At 26.8% G+C, this 16,941-nt stretch overlaps 1 protein-coding gene across 5 annotated transcripts; it reads right to left on the reverse strand.

The window, feature by feature from the left end:
• Positions 1-243: 243 nt before the first annotated feature.
• On the reverse strand, positions 244-13,720 carry LOC145202329 (protein MMS22-like). Of its 5 annotated transcripts, none has more exons than XM_090081464.1 (25): positions 13,146-13,720; positions 12,942-13,014; positions 12,683-12,811; positions 11,652-11,704; positions 11,309-11,375; positions 10,913-11,091; positions 10,488-10,582; positions 10,234-10,347; positions 9,879-9,951; positions 9,629-9,750; positions 9,314-9,382; positions 8,966-9,076; positions 5,397-5,620; positions 4,609-5,238; positions 3,926-4,466; positions 3,675-3,791; positions 3,285-3,419; positions 3,132-3,178; positions 2,967-3,045; positions 2,788-2,846; positions 2,613-2,707; positions 2,474-2,525; positions 2,022-2,082; positions 1,797-1,930; positions 244-524 (listed from the first exon to the last, which is right to left on the reverse strand). In XM_090081464.1, the coding sequence occupies exons 1-25, from the start codon at positions 13,201-13,203 to the stop codon at positions 470-472; spliced, it is 3,372 nt and encodes a 1,123-aa protein (XP_089937590.1). In that variant the 5' UTR covers positions 13,204-13,720; the 3' UTR covers positions 244-469. The 5 variants fall into 5 exon arrangements, with proteins under 5 accessions (XP_089937590.1, XP_089937589.1, XP_089937592.1 ...); XM_090081463.1 differs by having other exon boundaries at positions 11,309-11,378; XM_090081466.1 differs by having other exon boundaries at positions 12,683-12,794; positions 13,146-13,277.
• Positions 13,721-16,941: the final 3,221 nt, after the last annotated feature.

Below are 16,941 nucleotides of genomic sequence, written 5' to 3' on the forward strand. Positions count from 1 at the left end.
CCAAGAATGCTTCGCAACAAAATTACTTTGAGTTATGATATTATTCCGGATTTATATATAATTATATAAATATATATGTATAAATAAATATATAAATATAAATACAAATATATATATATATATATATATATATATATATATATATATATATATATATATATATATATATCGCTTTACCGTATCCCTCGATTTACCATTTGGTCGTAAATTGATTATAATTATGAAATTAAGTTAAAACACTAATCGAGTCAATCGAATATGATCAACGAATATTACTCGTTTCATACATGAACAAACAAACAAAAAACATGCTAGAAATAATCTATTACATTTAAGTAATATAATTTTAACATAAAATTTATGCTTTCAAAAAAATTACTGGGTTTTTAAAAAATTTTTTTTATAGAGATTGACAATCGGAATCCAAACCATGATAATGATATCAAAATGAGTAAAAAGAATTTGGCAATTAAATCATATTGAGATCGCATCCAGATATTTCCTTCAGTTGACCAAGGGTGTTCCTTTAAAGCAAAAATATTACATATAAAACATCGAATAAATAAACGTAAAAAAGAAAATAAAAATAATTACTACATCGATAAGAAGGGAGAAAAAATAAGTTTTTTTTTTGGATGTGCTTGATTTTACTTCGGATTAAAGTAAGTTAAGAACATCAAATTTATTTTAATTTAGCGTACCATCAACTGAGTATTTTAGAGACAGCAGGGGTAACTTAAGACGAAAACGAGGGCTGTCAAATTTTCTAAAACTTAATTGACTTGTTCCTCTCAAGTTACCTTTATTGTAAGTTAACCCAGTTGACAGTTATTCTAAAATCTATTTTAATTTTAAATAACTACATGACTTAAATCGGTAAATAAATTTTATCCATTTTTGCTGTTATTACTAACAGGCTTTAAAACTATTTGCAACTATGTAAACTTTGTAATTAATACAATTGTGTGTTAAAGTACAATTCAAGGTAACAACTTAAACAACCTAAAGGAAATAACTTATTTAAAAAGTTTTTGTAATAGATTATTTCCTTTAGTTTTAAATCAGCTTGGGATGGCCACATGAGGTTGTAAAAAAGTTATCATCCTTGTAAGAAATAAATAATAAATGTATATTAATGTATAGTTTGCTTTATAACTTTGAAATTTACATATAGAATAAGGTCAAAACGACGTAACATATTTCTCAGACAGATTTTAAGGAAAACTGATGATAAGTGAACAGAGCGCTTCCCGAACGTTAAGGTAGTAGACGTTGTTTCACATTTTTAACAATATAGTTGACTTATTTTTTAAGTAATTCTAAAATCTATTGAGTAACCGGCTTTCTTTGATCATCTTTGGAGTACTTTGTGAAGTGATTTCAAACGTTAACAAAAACATTTTCTTAGATTAAAAAGAAATTAATTGACTGGAAATGAAGATACAAATTCAGAAAGCAGATGATAACTTTTTCTTAGATTAAAAAGAAATTAAAAAAAAAAGAATTTAAATTTCTAATGTTAAATTTCAAAGTTACAAAGCGAAATTAAAAAAGCGAGATAAAAGAAAGTGATATTCTCATTTTCTTCACTACTACTACTGTATTATTTTGTACTGTACTACTGTATTATTTTGTACTGTACTTCTGTATTATTTTGTACTGTACTACTGTATTATTTTGTACTGTACTACTGTATTATTTTGTACTGTACTACTGTATTATCTTCACTACTACTACTATTTTGTACTGTATGCTTATGCATTCATTATAAACTTTCAATAGAAAAAATTTTGCACCTTAAGTCAAGAGGACTTTCACCTCCGACCCTTTTCTCTTCTTCTAAAACAAGTTTGTAAAGAGAAGGTATTGCCATCTTTAAAACAGACTTGTTTAAACTTCCTACTAGTGCTAAGGTAACTAGAATGGTGTTCTAAAAACAAACAAGCAAATTAATACATAAAGAAATTTTAAAATATCATCAATATAAGACAATAAGAAGGATCACTTATATTATCACATACTTGATGAGAAGGGAGTTTTTCTGACGCAAAACTGATCAATATAGATGCTAGCTCCGACTCACTAAATATGAAAATCAAACAAAAAATCGTTTGATAAGAAAGAAAAAAAACAATTCTTTGACATCCTTCATCTAATAACAAGTCAAGTTGCAAGAAAGACTATTAAGAACAACTCTTTCCTTTGCAAAAAAATAAAACAACAAACCAAAACATTAAAAAAATAAAACAACCAACCAAAACATTAAAAAAATAAAACAACCAACCAAAACATTAAAAAAATAAAAAAAACCAACCAAAACATTAAAAAAATAAAACAACCAACCAAAACATTAAAAAAATAAAACAACCAACCAAAACATTAAGAATGTTAAGAACATAGAAATTCTAAACACGCATTAAGTAGTTTTTTACAACACAAGGTAACAATTATCATTGAAATAGAACCAACTTACAAGCTTTGTTTATTGCCTGATGCATCAAAAATAATCTTCAATATATTCATCACTAAAGATAAATGAAATTACAAAATATAAAATTACTTAAAAATATTAACTGATAAAACAAGAAGCTTTTAAATGCCAAAGCATATACCTAACTGTCTGACATGAGGAGGTTCACTTTTTCCTCTTAGTTTTTCACAAGCCAGCAGGCAGTTGAGAAGTTTGATCAGAAGCTTATCTGCGCAACTACAAACACACAACATCTTAAAACCCAAGCATAGCTGAAGGACAATTGAAAGCACTTTAGAAAGATATAAATATCTCACATTATCAGTTCTTCTGAAGATTCAGTTGCTTGTAACAAACTTATTATAAAATAAAGGACCTGTATTTGAAAAAAAAAAAGGAATAAATTTCACTACTAAAATTAAATATTCGCAGTTTTTTATAGGAAATACTAAAAAAATATTTCTAAATGGTTTGCTTGAAGTTTGATTGAACTTACAGCAGCAAGTTGCTCAGCAGGTTGAGGAAGATATAAAAAATGATCACGTAGAAGAGTCAACACAAAAAATCGGTAGTCACTAGATAGCAAAAACAAATTTAAAAAAATCATACATAAAATTTTTAATAATAGTTTAATCAATTAAAAAACCAATCACAGCATTACCTGGACTGTTTAGAACTAGCTCCTTCTTCAGATTCTTTTAAGACTAACTAAAGAGAGCCCAAATTACATGAAAATTGGACTCCTTAGATGAACTACTCTAATATTTTTGAACAAAAAGTAAAGAGATAACATAATATAAGCTAATTAGAATACCAAAAAAGGGTTTGAGGCTTGAACAGTAAAACTTTTTATGGAGCATTGAATAAAATATCGATGAAATACTTCTTTAATTTTCCTTGCAAGGAAATCATCTTTCTTAAAATCCAGTGAAATCAAACCAGACAGAAACTGAAAAATAAGAGTATTAAGTTGAAAATATATGATGCAAACATAGTAAAAATTTATACTGCAGTAATCAGAAACTGTTTGCTTTGATATTTTTATAAGATACCTATAGTTATTTTTTCTTTTAGAAGTAATAACTATAGGTATCTTATAAAGTAAAACAAAATAACTTTAAAATTAAATTAAACTCAAAAGTTGTCAACATAAAGATAATATAAAAATATACCTAGAAAAACAAATTTAAGATAAATATCTCACTAGATGCAAATGCTCAAAAACTTTTTCAAGAAAGGGAGGCGGAAATGGTTTCTTTGAAGAATTTAATGGAAGCACAAACAAATCCAATAATTGAGGAAGCAAGCAAACTGGGGATGACTGGTAAAAAAAAAAAAAAAGATTTATTTCTGGATGCTTAGTAACAGCAGGAATAAAAAATTTTAATGAAAAGGTACAAAAAAAATTAATAACAGTAAAAATTTTAATTTTGAGAAAAAAAAACCAAAACTTACTTTACTGTATATGGCTTTAGCACAGTATTTAGCCAAATTTCCACTTACAACAAACATCAAATCCACAGTTTTCATGCAATCGCAAACTATTAAAACAGGTTTACAGATTTCCAAAACATTGTGAAAAAAAATATCAATAATTTTCCGAAAATTAGACATCTCAGTGACAGACTGCATTCTCATATAAGCTCCCCCAATCCCTGCAGTAAATTTTAAAAGAACCAGCAAAGAATATTCACAAGGCAGGAACTTACTACTACTAATGTTTTTGATATATTTAGAAAATTCGAGAATTTCAAACAAAGCTCTAGTAAACTCCAGAGTATCTAATTTGTTAATGTGAGAAAGTAGAATACAGTGTATCCAAGTATTTACAATAAAATATCTGTTATTGGAGTGTTCATTGTAAGAAAGTACATTTCTGACATCTGAAGATGATAGAACTTTTGATAAATAGCTACATTTGAAATTAAGCGATTGAGAAGTGTTATTTGCAAACTTCGAAAACAGTTCTTGAAATGTTTTGGGAGCAACTTGTTTGCTAAAAAATTAATTATAAAAATTGAAATTTACAAAAACAACAAACAATGCAACTTCAAATTAGTAAAGGACATATTTTAAATTGATTAACAAAAGATAATTTTTTTTTTAAATTATAATTAGGAGCATTGTTTCATAATTACCTAGACAATGAGAGCACAGTAAAATCAGCTAATAAATCTGCCGCAAGATCATCTGAAACTACTCCCTCTATTTGAACAAACACTACAGTCCATAATTGAGAAATCAATAAGTCTTTAAACTCTCCTTGAATGTAGGAGCACCCAAAAATATTTTTTAAATGTTGTAACACCACTAATCTTTCACTCCTTGACATTATTTTAAGAAGTTTGCTATATCCAGCACATATTAATTTTTCTTCACAAGGAAGACAGTTTACAAAATCAAGACATTGCTCAACACATTCAAAGTAAAAACAAATTAAACTCCACGTATCTTGGTGTATTGAGTCTTTTAAATCATGCTTTGTTATCACTCTTGTGAACAACTCAACAATTCTCTCAATAATATAGTCTATTTGATACTTTTGATCTTTACATATTAATACTCCAGTAAACAACACCAGGAAAATAGTTCTTTTCATTGACAAACTTTTTTCATCAAAAGGAATATAACCTATATACAAACACATTTTATGAACTACATCCATAGAATCAAAAGCCAGAGCACTCTTCAGAAATAAGGTTACAAATCTTTCAAAGTCAATTGGTACAATATCTTCCATTCGTTTTTTATGAAACTTTGATAAAATCCTAGCATAACAAACAAAATTTTAAATAAACCTTTTAATTAAATATAAAAACTACCCCAAACTTTTCTATGCATATAGCAACAGATATTTAGACTTTTACAAATGTTTTGGATATTACAAGAACTCAAATAAACACTAAAATAAAGAATATTTGCAAACCTTCCTTTTATTTGAGATAAAAAATGAGGAGACAGATCTTTTACTCTCTCAATAATCCTTTCAAAAACATCACAGAATAATTCAAAACTTTGGACATCACCATGAAGATCAATTTCTTTGGAAACCACTGCTTTGTATGTTTCAAATTTTATCAATGGTGTAATTTGAGCAACTCGAGTAACATATGAGTTTAGATTAGCTAAATCTCTTGGATAAGACAGAGGCTGAAAAAAATTTCAGACAATAAGTTTAAAAAAATGGTTACCTTTGCATATAATTTAGAGTAAAATCGGGTCAAACCAATCATACTATTTTTTCTATCACTGATCGAAAAATTTAAATAAAACCGGAACTGATAGGAATATTTAAAAAATAAAAAAAACACCAGAAGAATGAGAATTATCTCCTCTATTCAAATGTGTCAAAATAAAATCCAAGTCATTTTTCAGTCATTTTATTTTTATAAAAGTTTAAAGTCATAAAAATTTGCTTTTTTCTTTTATTTGCTATCGTAATAATTTGGGAACCATAATTCATTTAAAAATAATTTTACCTCTATCTTGTAGAAAATTTAATTTTAATACCGATTACATAATTTTTTGTTTGTTTTATAATTAAAAATTAGACAAAAAAATAAGAAAAACTAATGTTAAATTTTTTCTGGTAAAACCGATCATTCACATATTTACTTTAAATTTCTTTATTAAGTAGTATGTGAATTTTTAAATTAGGCACTTAGGTGAATTAAATTATTGGATTTTCTTACCAAATTTTACACAAGACACAAAATGCAAAAACTTAGATAAAGAAATTTTTCCTTCATTGCTCAAACAGGTGTATGAGAGCGGTTAGTGTTTTACAAATTTGCACGCTGTTGCTGGTTTTGAATATACTGGGTTATTTCCACTTAACAAAAACAAAATCAATCAACAGACATTAGTTAACTCCAAAACGTTTAATCAACCGACGTCTTCAACGCCATTGCGAACAATAAAGTCTATAGCATTATCTTCTGAACCAGCAACAGCAGCTTTGAGGTTTGACAAGTACAGAGCACTACATGAGAGAATGAAAATTGAAATGAAAAATGAGCTAAAGAGTTTTTTTAAAAAAAAAAATCAGTCTCGTGTAAAAAAATCGAGGTAACCTAATATTCCAAAAATTGCTGGCCAATGTATTACAGAAGACAGTATTGCAGAACATCTCAAAAAAAGAGCAGAAGTTAAGTAACTCAAATTAGCTGAAAAACAAGCTAAAAAGTGTAAAACCATCTGCAAACTCATAATGCCATTGCCAAACCCTGCAGAAAAAGAAGTAACTCAAAATATAGAACCGATTACAACACCTTTAGCCAAAAGAAGAAAAGTTATTAAATGCAGAAAGTGTAAAAAAGAATTACATTCAGACATGATGTCATGTGAGAATCCAAATTGCAATACTTGGCTCTGCAACAAAATATGTTTGCCAAAAAATTTTGTAATGGATTCAGATTTTTTTTGTTGTAAAAAATGTAAACCTTAAATCTTTTATTATTTCTGTATACTATATAAAAAATATATACATTTACATATATAAAATATTAAATTTATTGTATTTTATATTGATCGGTTTTAACAGACTTTCTGCCAAAAGCGATCTTTTTTTTTCTTCTAGCTTTCATATTTTCAAATACAATTAAAAAAAAAAAAAAAATTAATTAATAATGTGCTTGTTGGTATTTTTTATCTTATTTAAAAAAAAAAAGTTTAAAAATTTTAAAAAATAATAAAGTTACTTGATTTTTATTGTTCAGTGATCGGTTTGACTCGCTTTTACTCTATTTATATAAGTCAAGATTAATAATATTTAAAACTTATTGTGAGATCCTCCTCCTCTTTTTTAGTTTTAAGTTTTAAAGTTTTAAGTATTATTTGTATAGTAATTCAGCATAATTCTAGTCAACATTTAATAGTTTGCTAAACTGACAGCCATGGAATCTAAAGTAAATGAGAACAATTAAATCAGCAAACACATGAGAACAAATTTAATGACGACTAAAAGACAAAAATAGCAGCTGTAAAAGAAACAAGAGATAAAATCCGACATGCTTCTCAAATCTTCTGTTAGAAGCAAGTCAATGGAATGATTGAAGCTCCCCAAAAGTAGAAGAATTTATAAAAAACTAGATTGGCTGAATTAAAATATCAAACCACTCTATTAGCTATTGACGGTGTATGCACAAAATATTCTATAGTCAATTACCAAGTATGATTGGTAAAATATCTTTCAAATAAATTGTCAATTCTATGGTCAAAAGATTACCAATCTAAAAGTTTGCTAGAATATTGCATACTAGAGATAGTTTAATAACTAATAACTAAATACTAAATAACTAAATAATTAATAACTAAATAACTAATAACTTTTAAAAGTTTTTAAGTTTAAATATAACAATATATTTTTTTTCTTTTTAAAATTTTAAGAAGTTCCTTTATGTTTACTTGCATTTATTTGAACAAGTTTATATTTAATATTCAGTAATTTTAGTAATTTTTCCAAGATGCTGCAATATTTAAATTACAGTTATAGAAATAAATATTATTATCAGTTATAAATTGTGTCAATAAAAATGATTCTCTTAATTGAATAAAAGATACTAGACCTTATTGTTCACAGAGTTGAAAAAGTAAGTTTGCATAATTATCTAAAAATGTATTGTACAGTGTTAAATTTAGTTAAAAGGATTTACTAAAGGAATTCTAAAACAATTAGGCTACTTTCAACAAACGTGGCCACTGAAATATAAACTTAAAATTAAATGAACACATTAGAAATAGCTAAAAGAAAACCACCTCCAACTACATCTGCTATTCAAATTTTTATTGGTAATTGCACAATTACAAAGGTCATACAACAAGTCAAGAATTTCTGTTAAGATAGAATTACCTTGAGCTAAAGAAATATAAACACTTCTTACATTTAGGCAGCACTACATTTTTAGAAAAGTGATGCTCAAGATTTTTTACCCACAATAATCACAATAGACACAAAATTGTTTATTCTTTTCTTGTTTATTTTGTTGTTTACTAGATGATAGTTTACTCTGTTGCTTAATTTAAAAAACACCAATTTGTGTCTTACAAAAAAAAGGTTCTAATTATTTTAAGTGTTATTTTATTCCTTTGATATTATATGTTAATAGGCAGAAAAACAATTTTCAGACTCCTTTTTTTATTTTACAGGTCTCTGTTATGCAACAATGATCTGTGGATTTATACAAAACCAGAGGAAAGACCAGTTATTCATAAAAATACTAGATGTTCTGTTAAAGATACTTGTGTCTGCATGCATGTTTTAATTTTTTTACTGAACCTAATCAAAGCAAGTGTCAGTATATTTACATGCCAACTGGGCTGAAGGCTGAATAAAACCCTCAGGATGTCATATTCATTTGACATAATTAATTTTCTTTGTATATAGGTATAGGTTATTTGTCTTATATTTCAAGGGTATTATTGTTGCAGTTGCTCAAAATCATTTGAAATGAATTTAAACACTATCACAGAGTGAAAAGGGAAAAATCTAATCACCATCATTTTATTAATCTGATCCCATAATGCTTTAAAAATTCCAAAATGAAAACTCCAATGATCATTAAGTTGACAATAAACACGAAGTAGAAACACAATACACTTTTCATCCTAGAGAACAAAAAGTAAAGAAGCATTACACAAAAAAAAAAAAAAAAAAAAAAAAAAAAAATTAAAAAATTTCATAAATATTTTCCTATGGCATTTTATCAATATCAATTTAAGCTTTGAGCAACTATGATAAATAGTATGTATTGGGAGTCACAACTTCTTTTGTATATAATTTACAACACTGTAAGTAAACACAAGCTGGGTTAGAATAGTTAAGAAACTGTTAGGTTTTCTTACAATATTATCTTTTTGAAGCAGGTCTTGAATTAACTCTTGGACTGCTTGCCAATTACCTGGAACAATAGTCTAAAATAAAACTTGCTAGAATAATTTATGAGAGTGAAAATAGATAGAATGCTTTTTATAAGAGAACTAATCGTTTTTTAAGTAGAAAGTCTGGGATGATGTTTGCAGTTCTAAAAATGACTCTTAAAACACCTGCCTTGTTTGCAAACGCAACACTTTTTTGCAACAGCACCAACCTTGTTTGCAATAGCAACAAAATTTATTTGTATTAAAAACAAAGAAACTGATAATCAAAACAATTCAAACCTTTCTGCATACATCATCAGATAACTGAGTGCCAGATTCATTTAAACGGTATATTGGAGCAATCTTACAGATAAGCCACAGCTTGAATTCGCAACTTGTGTTCCAAATATAATGCAACTTTCCTTTTTTTGACAAGAAATATCAGGAAATTTAAAATTTGGGAGTATGGTCAAACTCTATTTCATAATAACAATTGCAATCAAATTTGCCTTTCTGCATTGACTATTAATCATTTAATCATTTTACTTACGTATCCCATTTTCCCTGTTTACACTTTCGATGCCTAACTCATTGATAATACAGGACAGAACTGACCAAAATGACTGAAACAAAACAAGATTTTGAGCTCATTTAACTATTTTGAATTTATATCATTGTCAAAATCATCAAATATCTTTTATCATAACATCATATTCATGATCTATTGTTTAACATTAAATAAAGTTCAAGATTGCATGACAACATTAAATAAAGTTCAAGATTTGCATGACAATGTTAAGTAAAAAAATTTAAACATGTAACTTTTAGTCAAACTTTAAAATTTCAGTAAAAGAAAAATTTATAATAACATTTAAAATATTTAGCAAAATATGGATGATGGCTACCTGAGTTTTGACTTTTTTAGAAACTGTATCTAATATATGCATTAACATGAGCCACAGTTCATCAACACATGAACAAAAAAATAAACTCCTTTTCCATATACTTGATATAGGTTCCTATAAAAGAAAATATGAAAAAAAAACCTTTATTTTTATTAACTTTAACGATTTGTTAACGAAATAAGTTATCACAATAAAAATTACTAGCAATTTATACTAAAAAACTTAAAGGCAAACAATAATTTTAGATAAACAACCTTTTGGTACACATAGTTAGCAAGATAAACCAAGTCCCAAACTAGTTTCTGTGTGATACTGTCAAAGAACCTCATCAAATCTTTAGAGCTTGTATCTAAAGTTATGATTTTCAAATAATAAAAAGAATTATAGAAAAAAAGAAGAAAAAGAAAACACTTTTTTTTACTTTATTAAAAAAGATTTAATCTGTATGCAAAATTAAACATCTTAATTGTAAAATGAACTTAAATATTTCTTTCTAAATATTGGTAAGTTATAATAATTAAATATTTTATCTATGCTAATATCTTTTTTAAATGAAAAAAAAAAAGTAAAATCAAATCTGACTTAAATTCTAGAAATCATGTAAATTAGCTAATATTACATAAATTAGCTAATAAACTTTGAAGCAAATTTATCTAAATAAAATTAGCATAAAACATACCTTTTAAAAATAATGATGTTACTATCAACACAGAGTATGCACTTATCTCTAAGCATAGATGAAAATAATTTTGCTGAAGCGCATTTGTGCTTGTAAGTACTTTTGTATCTAGTTGATGAAATCTTCTTACTCTTACAAGGGCAAATATATCTTCAGTGAAATTATCAGGCAAAATAGATCTGTAACATAAATAATTGCTTTCTTGGAAAAAAAAAAAAAAAAAGAAACAGGGTAATTCTCTAATTATAAAGCAATAAAATTTATTTTATATGCAAGAAAAAATACCTGTATTAAAGAAGGCTATTTATTTCTAGTAAAATTTTAGTATGCCTGATCAGTATGATCAGCAACATTAAGCACAATATAAAAGCTATAAGAAGGAAAATAAAAACATACTGGTGAGTTATATGCAAAATATGCTTCAAAAATTGATTGATTTCTTCTCTACAAACTTTTTCAACTCCTGCTTGGTAAAAAATATTTAAAACATATACATAAAAGTGATTGTCATAGAAAAATTTTTAGATAAAAAAATTTTCCAGAAACATCCAGTAGTTACAACAAATTTGAAGTAAAACTACATACCTCTATTTAAATAAATTTAACAAAAGATAAGAACTGCTAAGTTAAACTTCTTTATGTAGCGTTGCAAATTAGAGTTTTTTACTTATAAAAACCAATTAAAAATTAATAAATTTTAGAAAAATAGACAACTAAATGTTAAGAAAATAATAAATACCTACAACGGATTCAGGTTTGTGAACTGCCTTCTCTAATTTATTTAATTGAAACCTGAAAATTATAAAGTAAAGTTAAAAATATAGCATAACAAGTTTTTTTTTAATTTTCTCAAAAGTCATGCTCAAAACATGTCATATTTAAATTGTCTTTCTTTATTTTGTAAAAAAATTAATTTTAAAAAATTATAGCAATAAACAATATTTCATCTTTCATAAATGTTACTTATTCTAATAAATAATTTTTTGCTGTGAGTCTAAGATTAGGTAAAAAATAAGATTTAATGAATTTTACTAGGAAGTGCTTGAAGAGTAGAATCTATATAGAAAGCTCTTGAAGATTAAAACCTATATAGAAAGCTCTTGAAAAGTAGGAACACCAAACCAATGTACACTAGCATAAATTTTATTTCATCCCAGTTTATATTTGTGACTGATTTAACACCTTAAAGTCAATGATACAATTTCTTCTGAAAGCCTGATGACATTAACTGAGCAAAATTTATGACTTTTAAGAGAATCTAGCTTCAAACTTCCTAAACAAGAGCTGCAAGATTTTTGTATTTTTCTGTATATTTGACATTGGAGTTTATGTCAAGTCATAATTTTTCTGCACATCCAGTCTATATCTGCAGCTTCTTTCAGAAATTTAATTGCTAAAATAGGGCTTTAAAAAATTACTCAGATAAATTCAGTCTCTAAGTGAATAAATGATTTCTTTTTCTTTTTTTGATTGAAATGTTGAGTTGTATGAGAAAATAGAAATTTTAAAACATCTAAAGCACAAGACAAAATTCTTTAGTAAATTATATCAAATAAAATGCCTAACTCTGTTTAAGAGAAGCAAATCATACTAAAAATATACAGAACTTGGTATTTTTAATAAAAACTTGTTTTAATCTGAAGTGAAACTAAAAATAGGTAGAAGGCAAATATTTCAGAAGTTGCCAAATAAAGGCCACTTTATTGATAGGCCATTTAAACACTTAGTAATGCTCCATCATGTAATAGATTATTAATTTATTAAACCTACCGAAATGCATTAAACCAATCTGATCTTTTCTTGTCCAATAAGAGCTGGAGGTATGAAATACTTTGTTCAAAGAAACAAAAGCTTTGTGAATGCTTTAACTGTACTTCACAGCCTACAACATATAATGAGCTAAACAAACAAAAAATTATTGAAAAACATTTTTTTTCTAAATAAATTTTTATTTCTTTTATTATTTACTTTAAAGTTACAAAAGCATGATTTATATTTTCAGATATTTCTAGATATTTTCTTTACTTACCGTAACAAATAACCATTTTTTACGAAAGGAGAGCCTCCATTTGGAATTTGTCCACAAGTAAAGCATGTTTTTTCTATAAAGTTTAAGCAAATAATTAAAAAGTCTGTTTTATCAACTTATAAAAGAAAATTATTTTTTTATTATATAAGTTATTATTTTACTTTGAATAGCATAAATTTATCAATATAAATAAGTTGTACAAACCATTCTGAAAATCATCAGGTGATATGAGATAAGTGGCATTTCTTAACTCTTCATTCATTATCTATTTAAGAACTAAACAGCCATGCTCCTGATGTGAAAAAACAAACAGACTGAAAATATCCTAAACACTCCAAGCATCATCATTAATATATACGTGTGTATGTTATATATATGTGTATGTATGTATGTATGTATGTATGTATGTATGTATGTATGTATGTATGTATGTATGTATGTATGTATGTATGTATGTATGTATGTATGTATGTATGTATGTATGTATGTATGTATGTATGTATGTATGTATGTATGTATGTATGTATGTATGTATGTATGTATGTATGTATGTATGTATGTATGTATGTATGTATGTATGTATGTATGTATGTATGTATGTATGTATGTATGTATGTATGTATGTATGTATGTATGTATGTATGTATGTATGTATGTACGTATGTGTGTATAAACACACAAACACATATACATATGTAAATATAAATCATCAGTAATCGTCTAATTTAATATAAGTATTATAACAATCATTAAATATTATGATAACTTGAAAAATCTCTTTTTTTAAAGTGTTTTTTTCCGCGGAAAATAAAAATGAAGCATGCGCAGTTATTAGAATATTTTGGAATTTCAGAAATAAAGAGAGGGTGAGAGGGAAAAAGTATGGCCTCCAATACCTTTTTTAAAAGGGAAATAGTACTGGCCTAAGGGTTTATTTACAGGGACTTCGTGCCACTTATTAGCTTGGATTATGAAGAGAGTTTTCAGCTTCCTAGTGAGGTTTTAGCCGAAACCCCACTCAGTGGTCACTTCTCTAAAAAATTTAAAAAAAAATTTATAGTAAAAAAGTAAATTTATTAAATAATAAACATAAATTATGTAATATAAAAGTATTTAGGAAAACATTTTCACAAAAATTAAAAAAGTAATAATTTCCCGAAAATACCCGAATCAAACTTTTTAAAGTACATTTCGTTTAAAAAAAAAACATTTCTAAAGTTCACTCCTAACTCACAGCTAGCTTACCTTTTAAGTAAGAGTCTGCATCGCTAAAAATTTTTTCGGAATTCTGATCCTATCAGAATCTTTCAGAATTTCTCAGAATTTAACAACAAGATATTGAATAAAAATTACCTAGTATGATTTCTAAGGTTCTTTAAGATACCTATTAAGCACAAGGAGAGTCATGATCAGGAGACATTATTTAGAAAATTAATAGTAAAGGTTTTTCAGAATTTAAACAGATGCTTATATTTAAGATGTTAAAAAATCGAAATTCAAAATGCAAAATGAAGCTTTACCTGATCTAAAAAAATTTGACTTTACTTTTATTTTTTCATAGTTCACTAAAAAAACTGTAAATTTTTAAAACTTGAAATTAATTTAATTTCTTTAAAAGGTTTCGAATTTGCAGCTATTTTTTAACAACCACGGTACCATGTGACCAAGGTTAAAAATATGTGTAGGGTTGAAGAATTTTAAAATAAAAGTAAAGACACATTTAATAAAATTAGTATAGTAATATCTATATTTTGCTATTTAAAATATTTTTTCTAATTGTGATAATTTTTATTTAGCTTTGAATTTAAAATTATAATTGAAATTTAATTTGTAACTTTGCCACATCTCTATTTGCACGTTAATAACATCTGGATAGCTAGTTTTAAAATTTCTACGTTTTAGAAAATTTCACCAAAAGTGATTTCAAATTATTTTTAAAAAGCGGAAGTTTGCGGAAAAAGTACAAAGATAATACAAAGTAAGAAATAAAACAAGCTGTAATTCTTTAAATTTCATCTGCTCGATCTTGAAAGACTTTCTTAATACTTTAATTTTTTTGAAAAAAGCAGGAAAGATTGTAGGATTTTTTTGTATACAGAATAACATTTTGTTAAATGCATTTTTTTTCTTTTTTTCCTTTTTTCGCATTTTTGGAGCAATGTGACCACTATGCCCCAATGCTAAATGTTAATTCAGAAGTTAACAAAGGGACCGCAAACCTTCCCTCTCCTCCCACCTCCTGCACTACACCACTAAACATTATATAATATTGAACATCGCATAAAAATTCATTTTTCTTACGTTTGGTGCATTATATTTCTGATTTTTTTCAGTGAAGTTTTAAATTTTGTCGTATTTAAGAAAGCTGGATTTGGATTTGCCAATCTATAAATCTAATGTAATCTATAGTTGCGCAATCACGTAAAAGTGAAAAACCAAATGCCTTTTCGTCTCATATTATTGCTCATTAGGTACAATACATAAGCAGCAATTGCAAATACTGACTTTCTAATATTCTGTTATTAACATTTTATGAACGCTGGGAAGGAAAAATTGTATTCCAAAATTGTAAACAGTTTGATTATTTGATTAAAAGATCATTGTCGTTGAATGTGACTCCTGATAATTGACTTTTGTGTTGAGTGCGTGGAGATTTAGGAAGTATAACTAGTGTTAATATAACAACTTATTGATTTTGTGAAACATATGGTTTATTAAATTGTTTTGCTAAATTATTCTATCACCGAACATTAAAACTTTCAATCCAAATTACTTTTACTTTTTCTCTACGAAAATGTTTGCAGTAGCTAAACCTATGGAGCTATATATTGTGAGGGCGGTAGATTTTATTTAATTATTTTTTATTTATTTGATTTAATGTTAATATTTGGTGGAAATGGTAAGGGGAAGGTTTGATGAGAAAGGTTAAAGGGAAGAAGAAAGGATTTGGTTAAAGGGAAGGGTTTGATTTGGGTTTAGTGTGTGTTGATTAGGTATATGGAGGTTGGGAACAAGGTTGATGGTCTGGGGAGTACTTGGTTAGCAAAGGACTAGGTTTGGATTGTAGAAAGGTATATGGAGGTTGGGAACAAGGTTGAGAGTGTGTGGGGGTTTTATCAAATGTTTTCTATGTTCGGTCCCTCGGGTGATATATTACGGCGCGGCTATGGTAAGGTGCGCGGTTAGAGCATCAAACTTTTCAATAACAATATTTAACGCATATAGTAATAACAACAATAATATTAATAATCGAAATGCAAACAAAAGTACTTACTACTGGTTCTTCTTCACTTACTTAATTTTCTTAATAAATATTCTCAAATATTCTCATCAATATATATTCTCTTAATATTCCTTTTCCTCCTCTCTTCTTTTTTCTTTTTGAGCTTTTTTATAGTTTTCAGTTGTTTACGGTTTTGTTATTTATTCGTTATTTATTTATATGACAGGCTGAACAAGTCTCTGTGTGTACGTCTTTTCTTGGTTGTTGTTGTTTTTACTTTACTTTTCGCTGTATCGTTTATTCGTATGACAAATTCAATAAGTCTCCGCGCGTTCTTTTTTGTTGGTTGACTCACTCTTTTCTTCGTTCGAATGTTGTATGCTTAAGTCGGGTAAATCTTAAAGATAATGTTTACAATTTTATCATTTTCCCTCCTCACAATATCTTCATATTTTATATCTTCATATTTTATATCTTTATGTTTTCATATCTTCATATTTTGTATTTTCATATTTTATATCTTTATATTTTCATATTTTCATATTGTTTAATCTTCTTTTTTTCTAAGATCGAACTGATTTTTATGGTTGTAGCAAATGTTTATGTTTCTGGGGGCTTATTTAACAGCTTGAGTTTTAGGTGTAAGCGCTTAAATAGGAGTAGGGGTTGTTTGGAAGTTGTGGTGGTGGCGGTGGTGGTGGTGGGGATATTCTTTCAAACAATATTTAAAATGAAAAATTATTTCTATAGATTTTCAAGAAGAATTTTTCGCTAAAT

The sequence above is a fragment of the Hydra viridissima genome, unplaced genomic scaffold (assembly GCF_058129835.1).
Source record: "Hydra viridissima isolate aposymbiotic clone 2 unplaced genomic scaffold, HvirCarnegie_v1 scaffold_3, whole genome shotgun sequence".
In the NCBI taxonomy this organism is placed as follows: domain Eukaryota; kingdom Metazoa; phylum Cnidaria; class Hydrozoa; order Anthoathecata; family Hydridae; genus Hydra; species Hydra viridissima.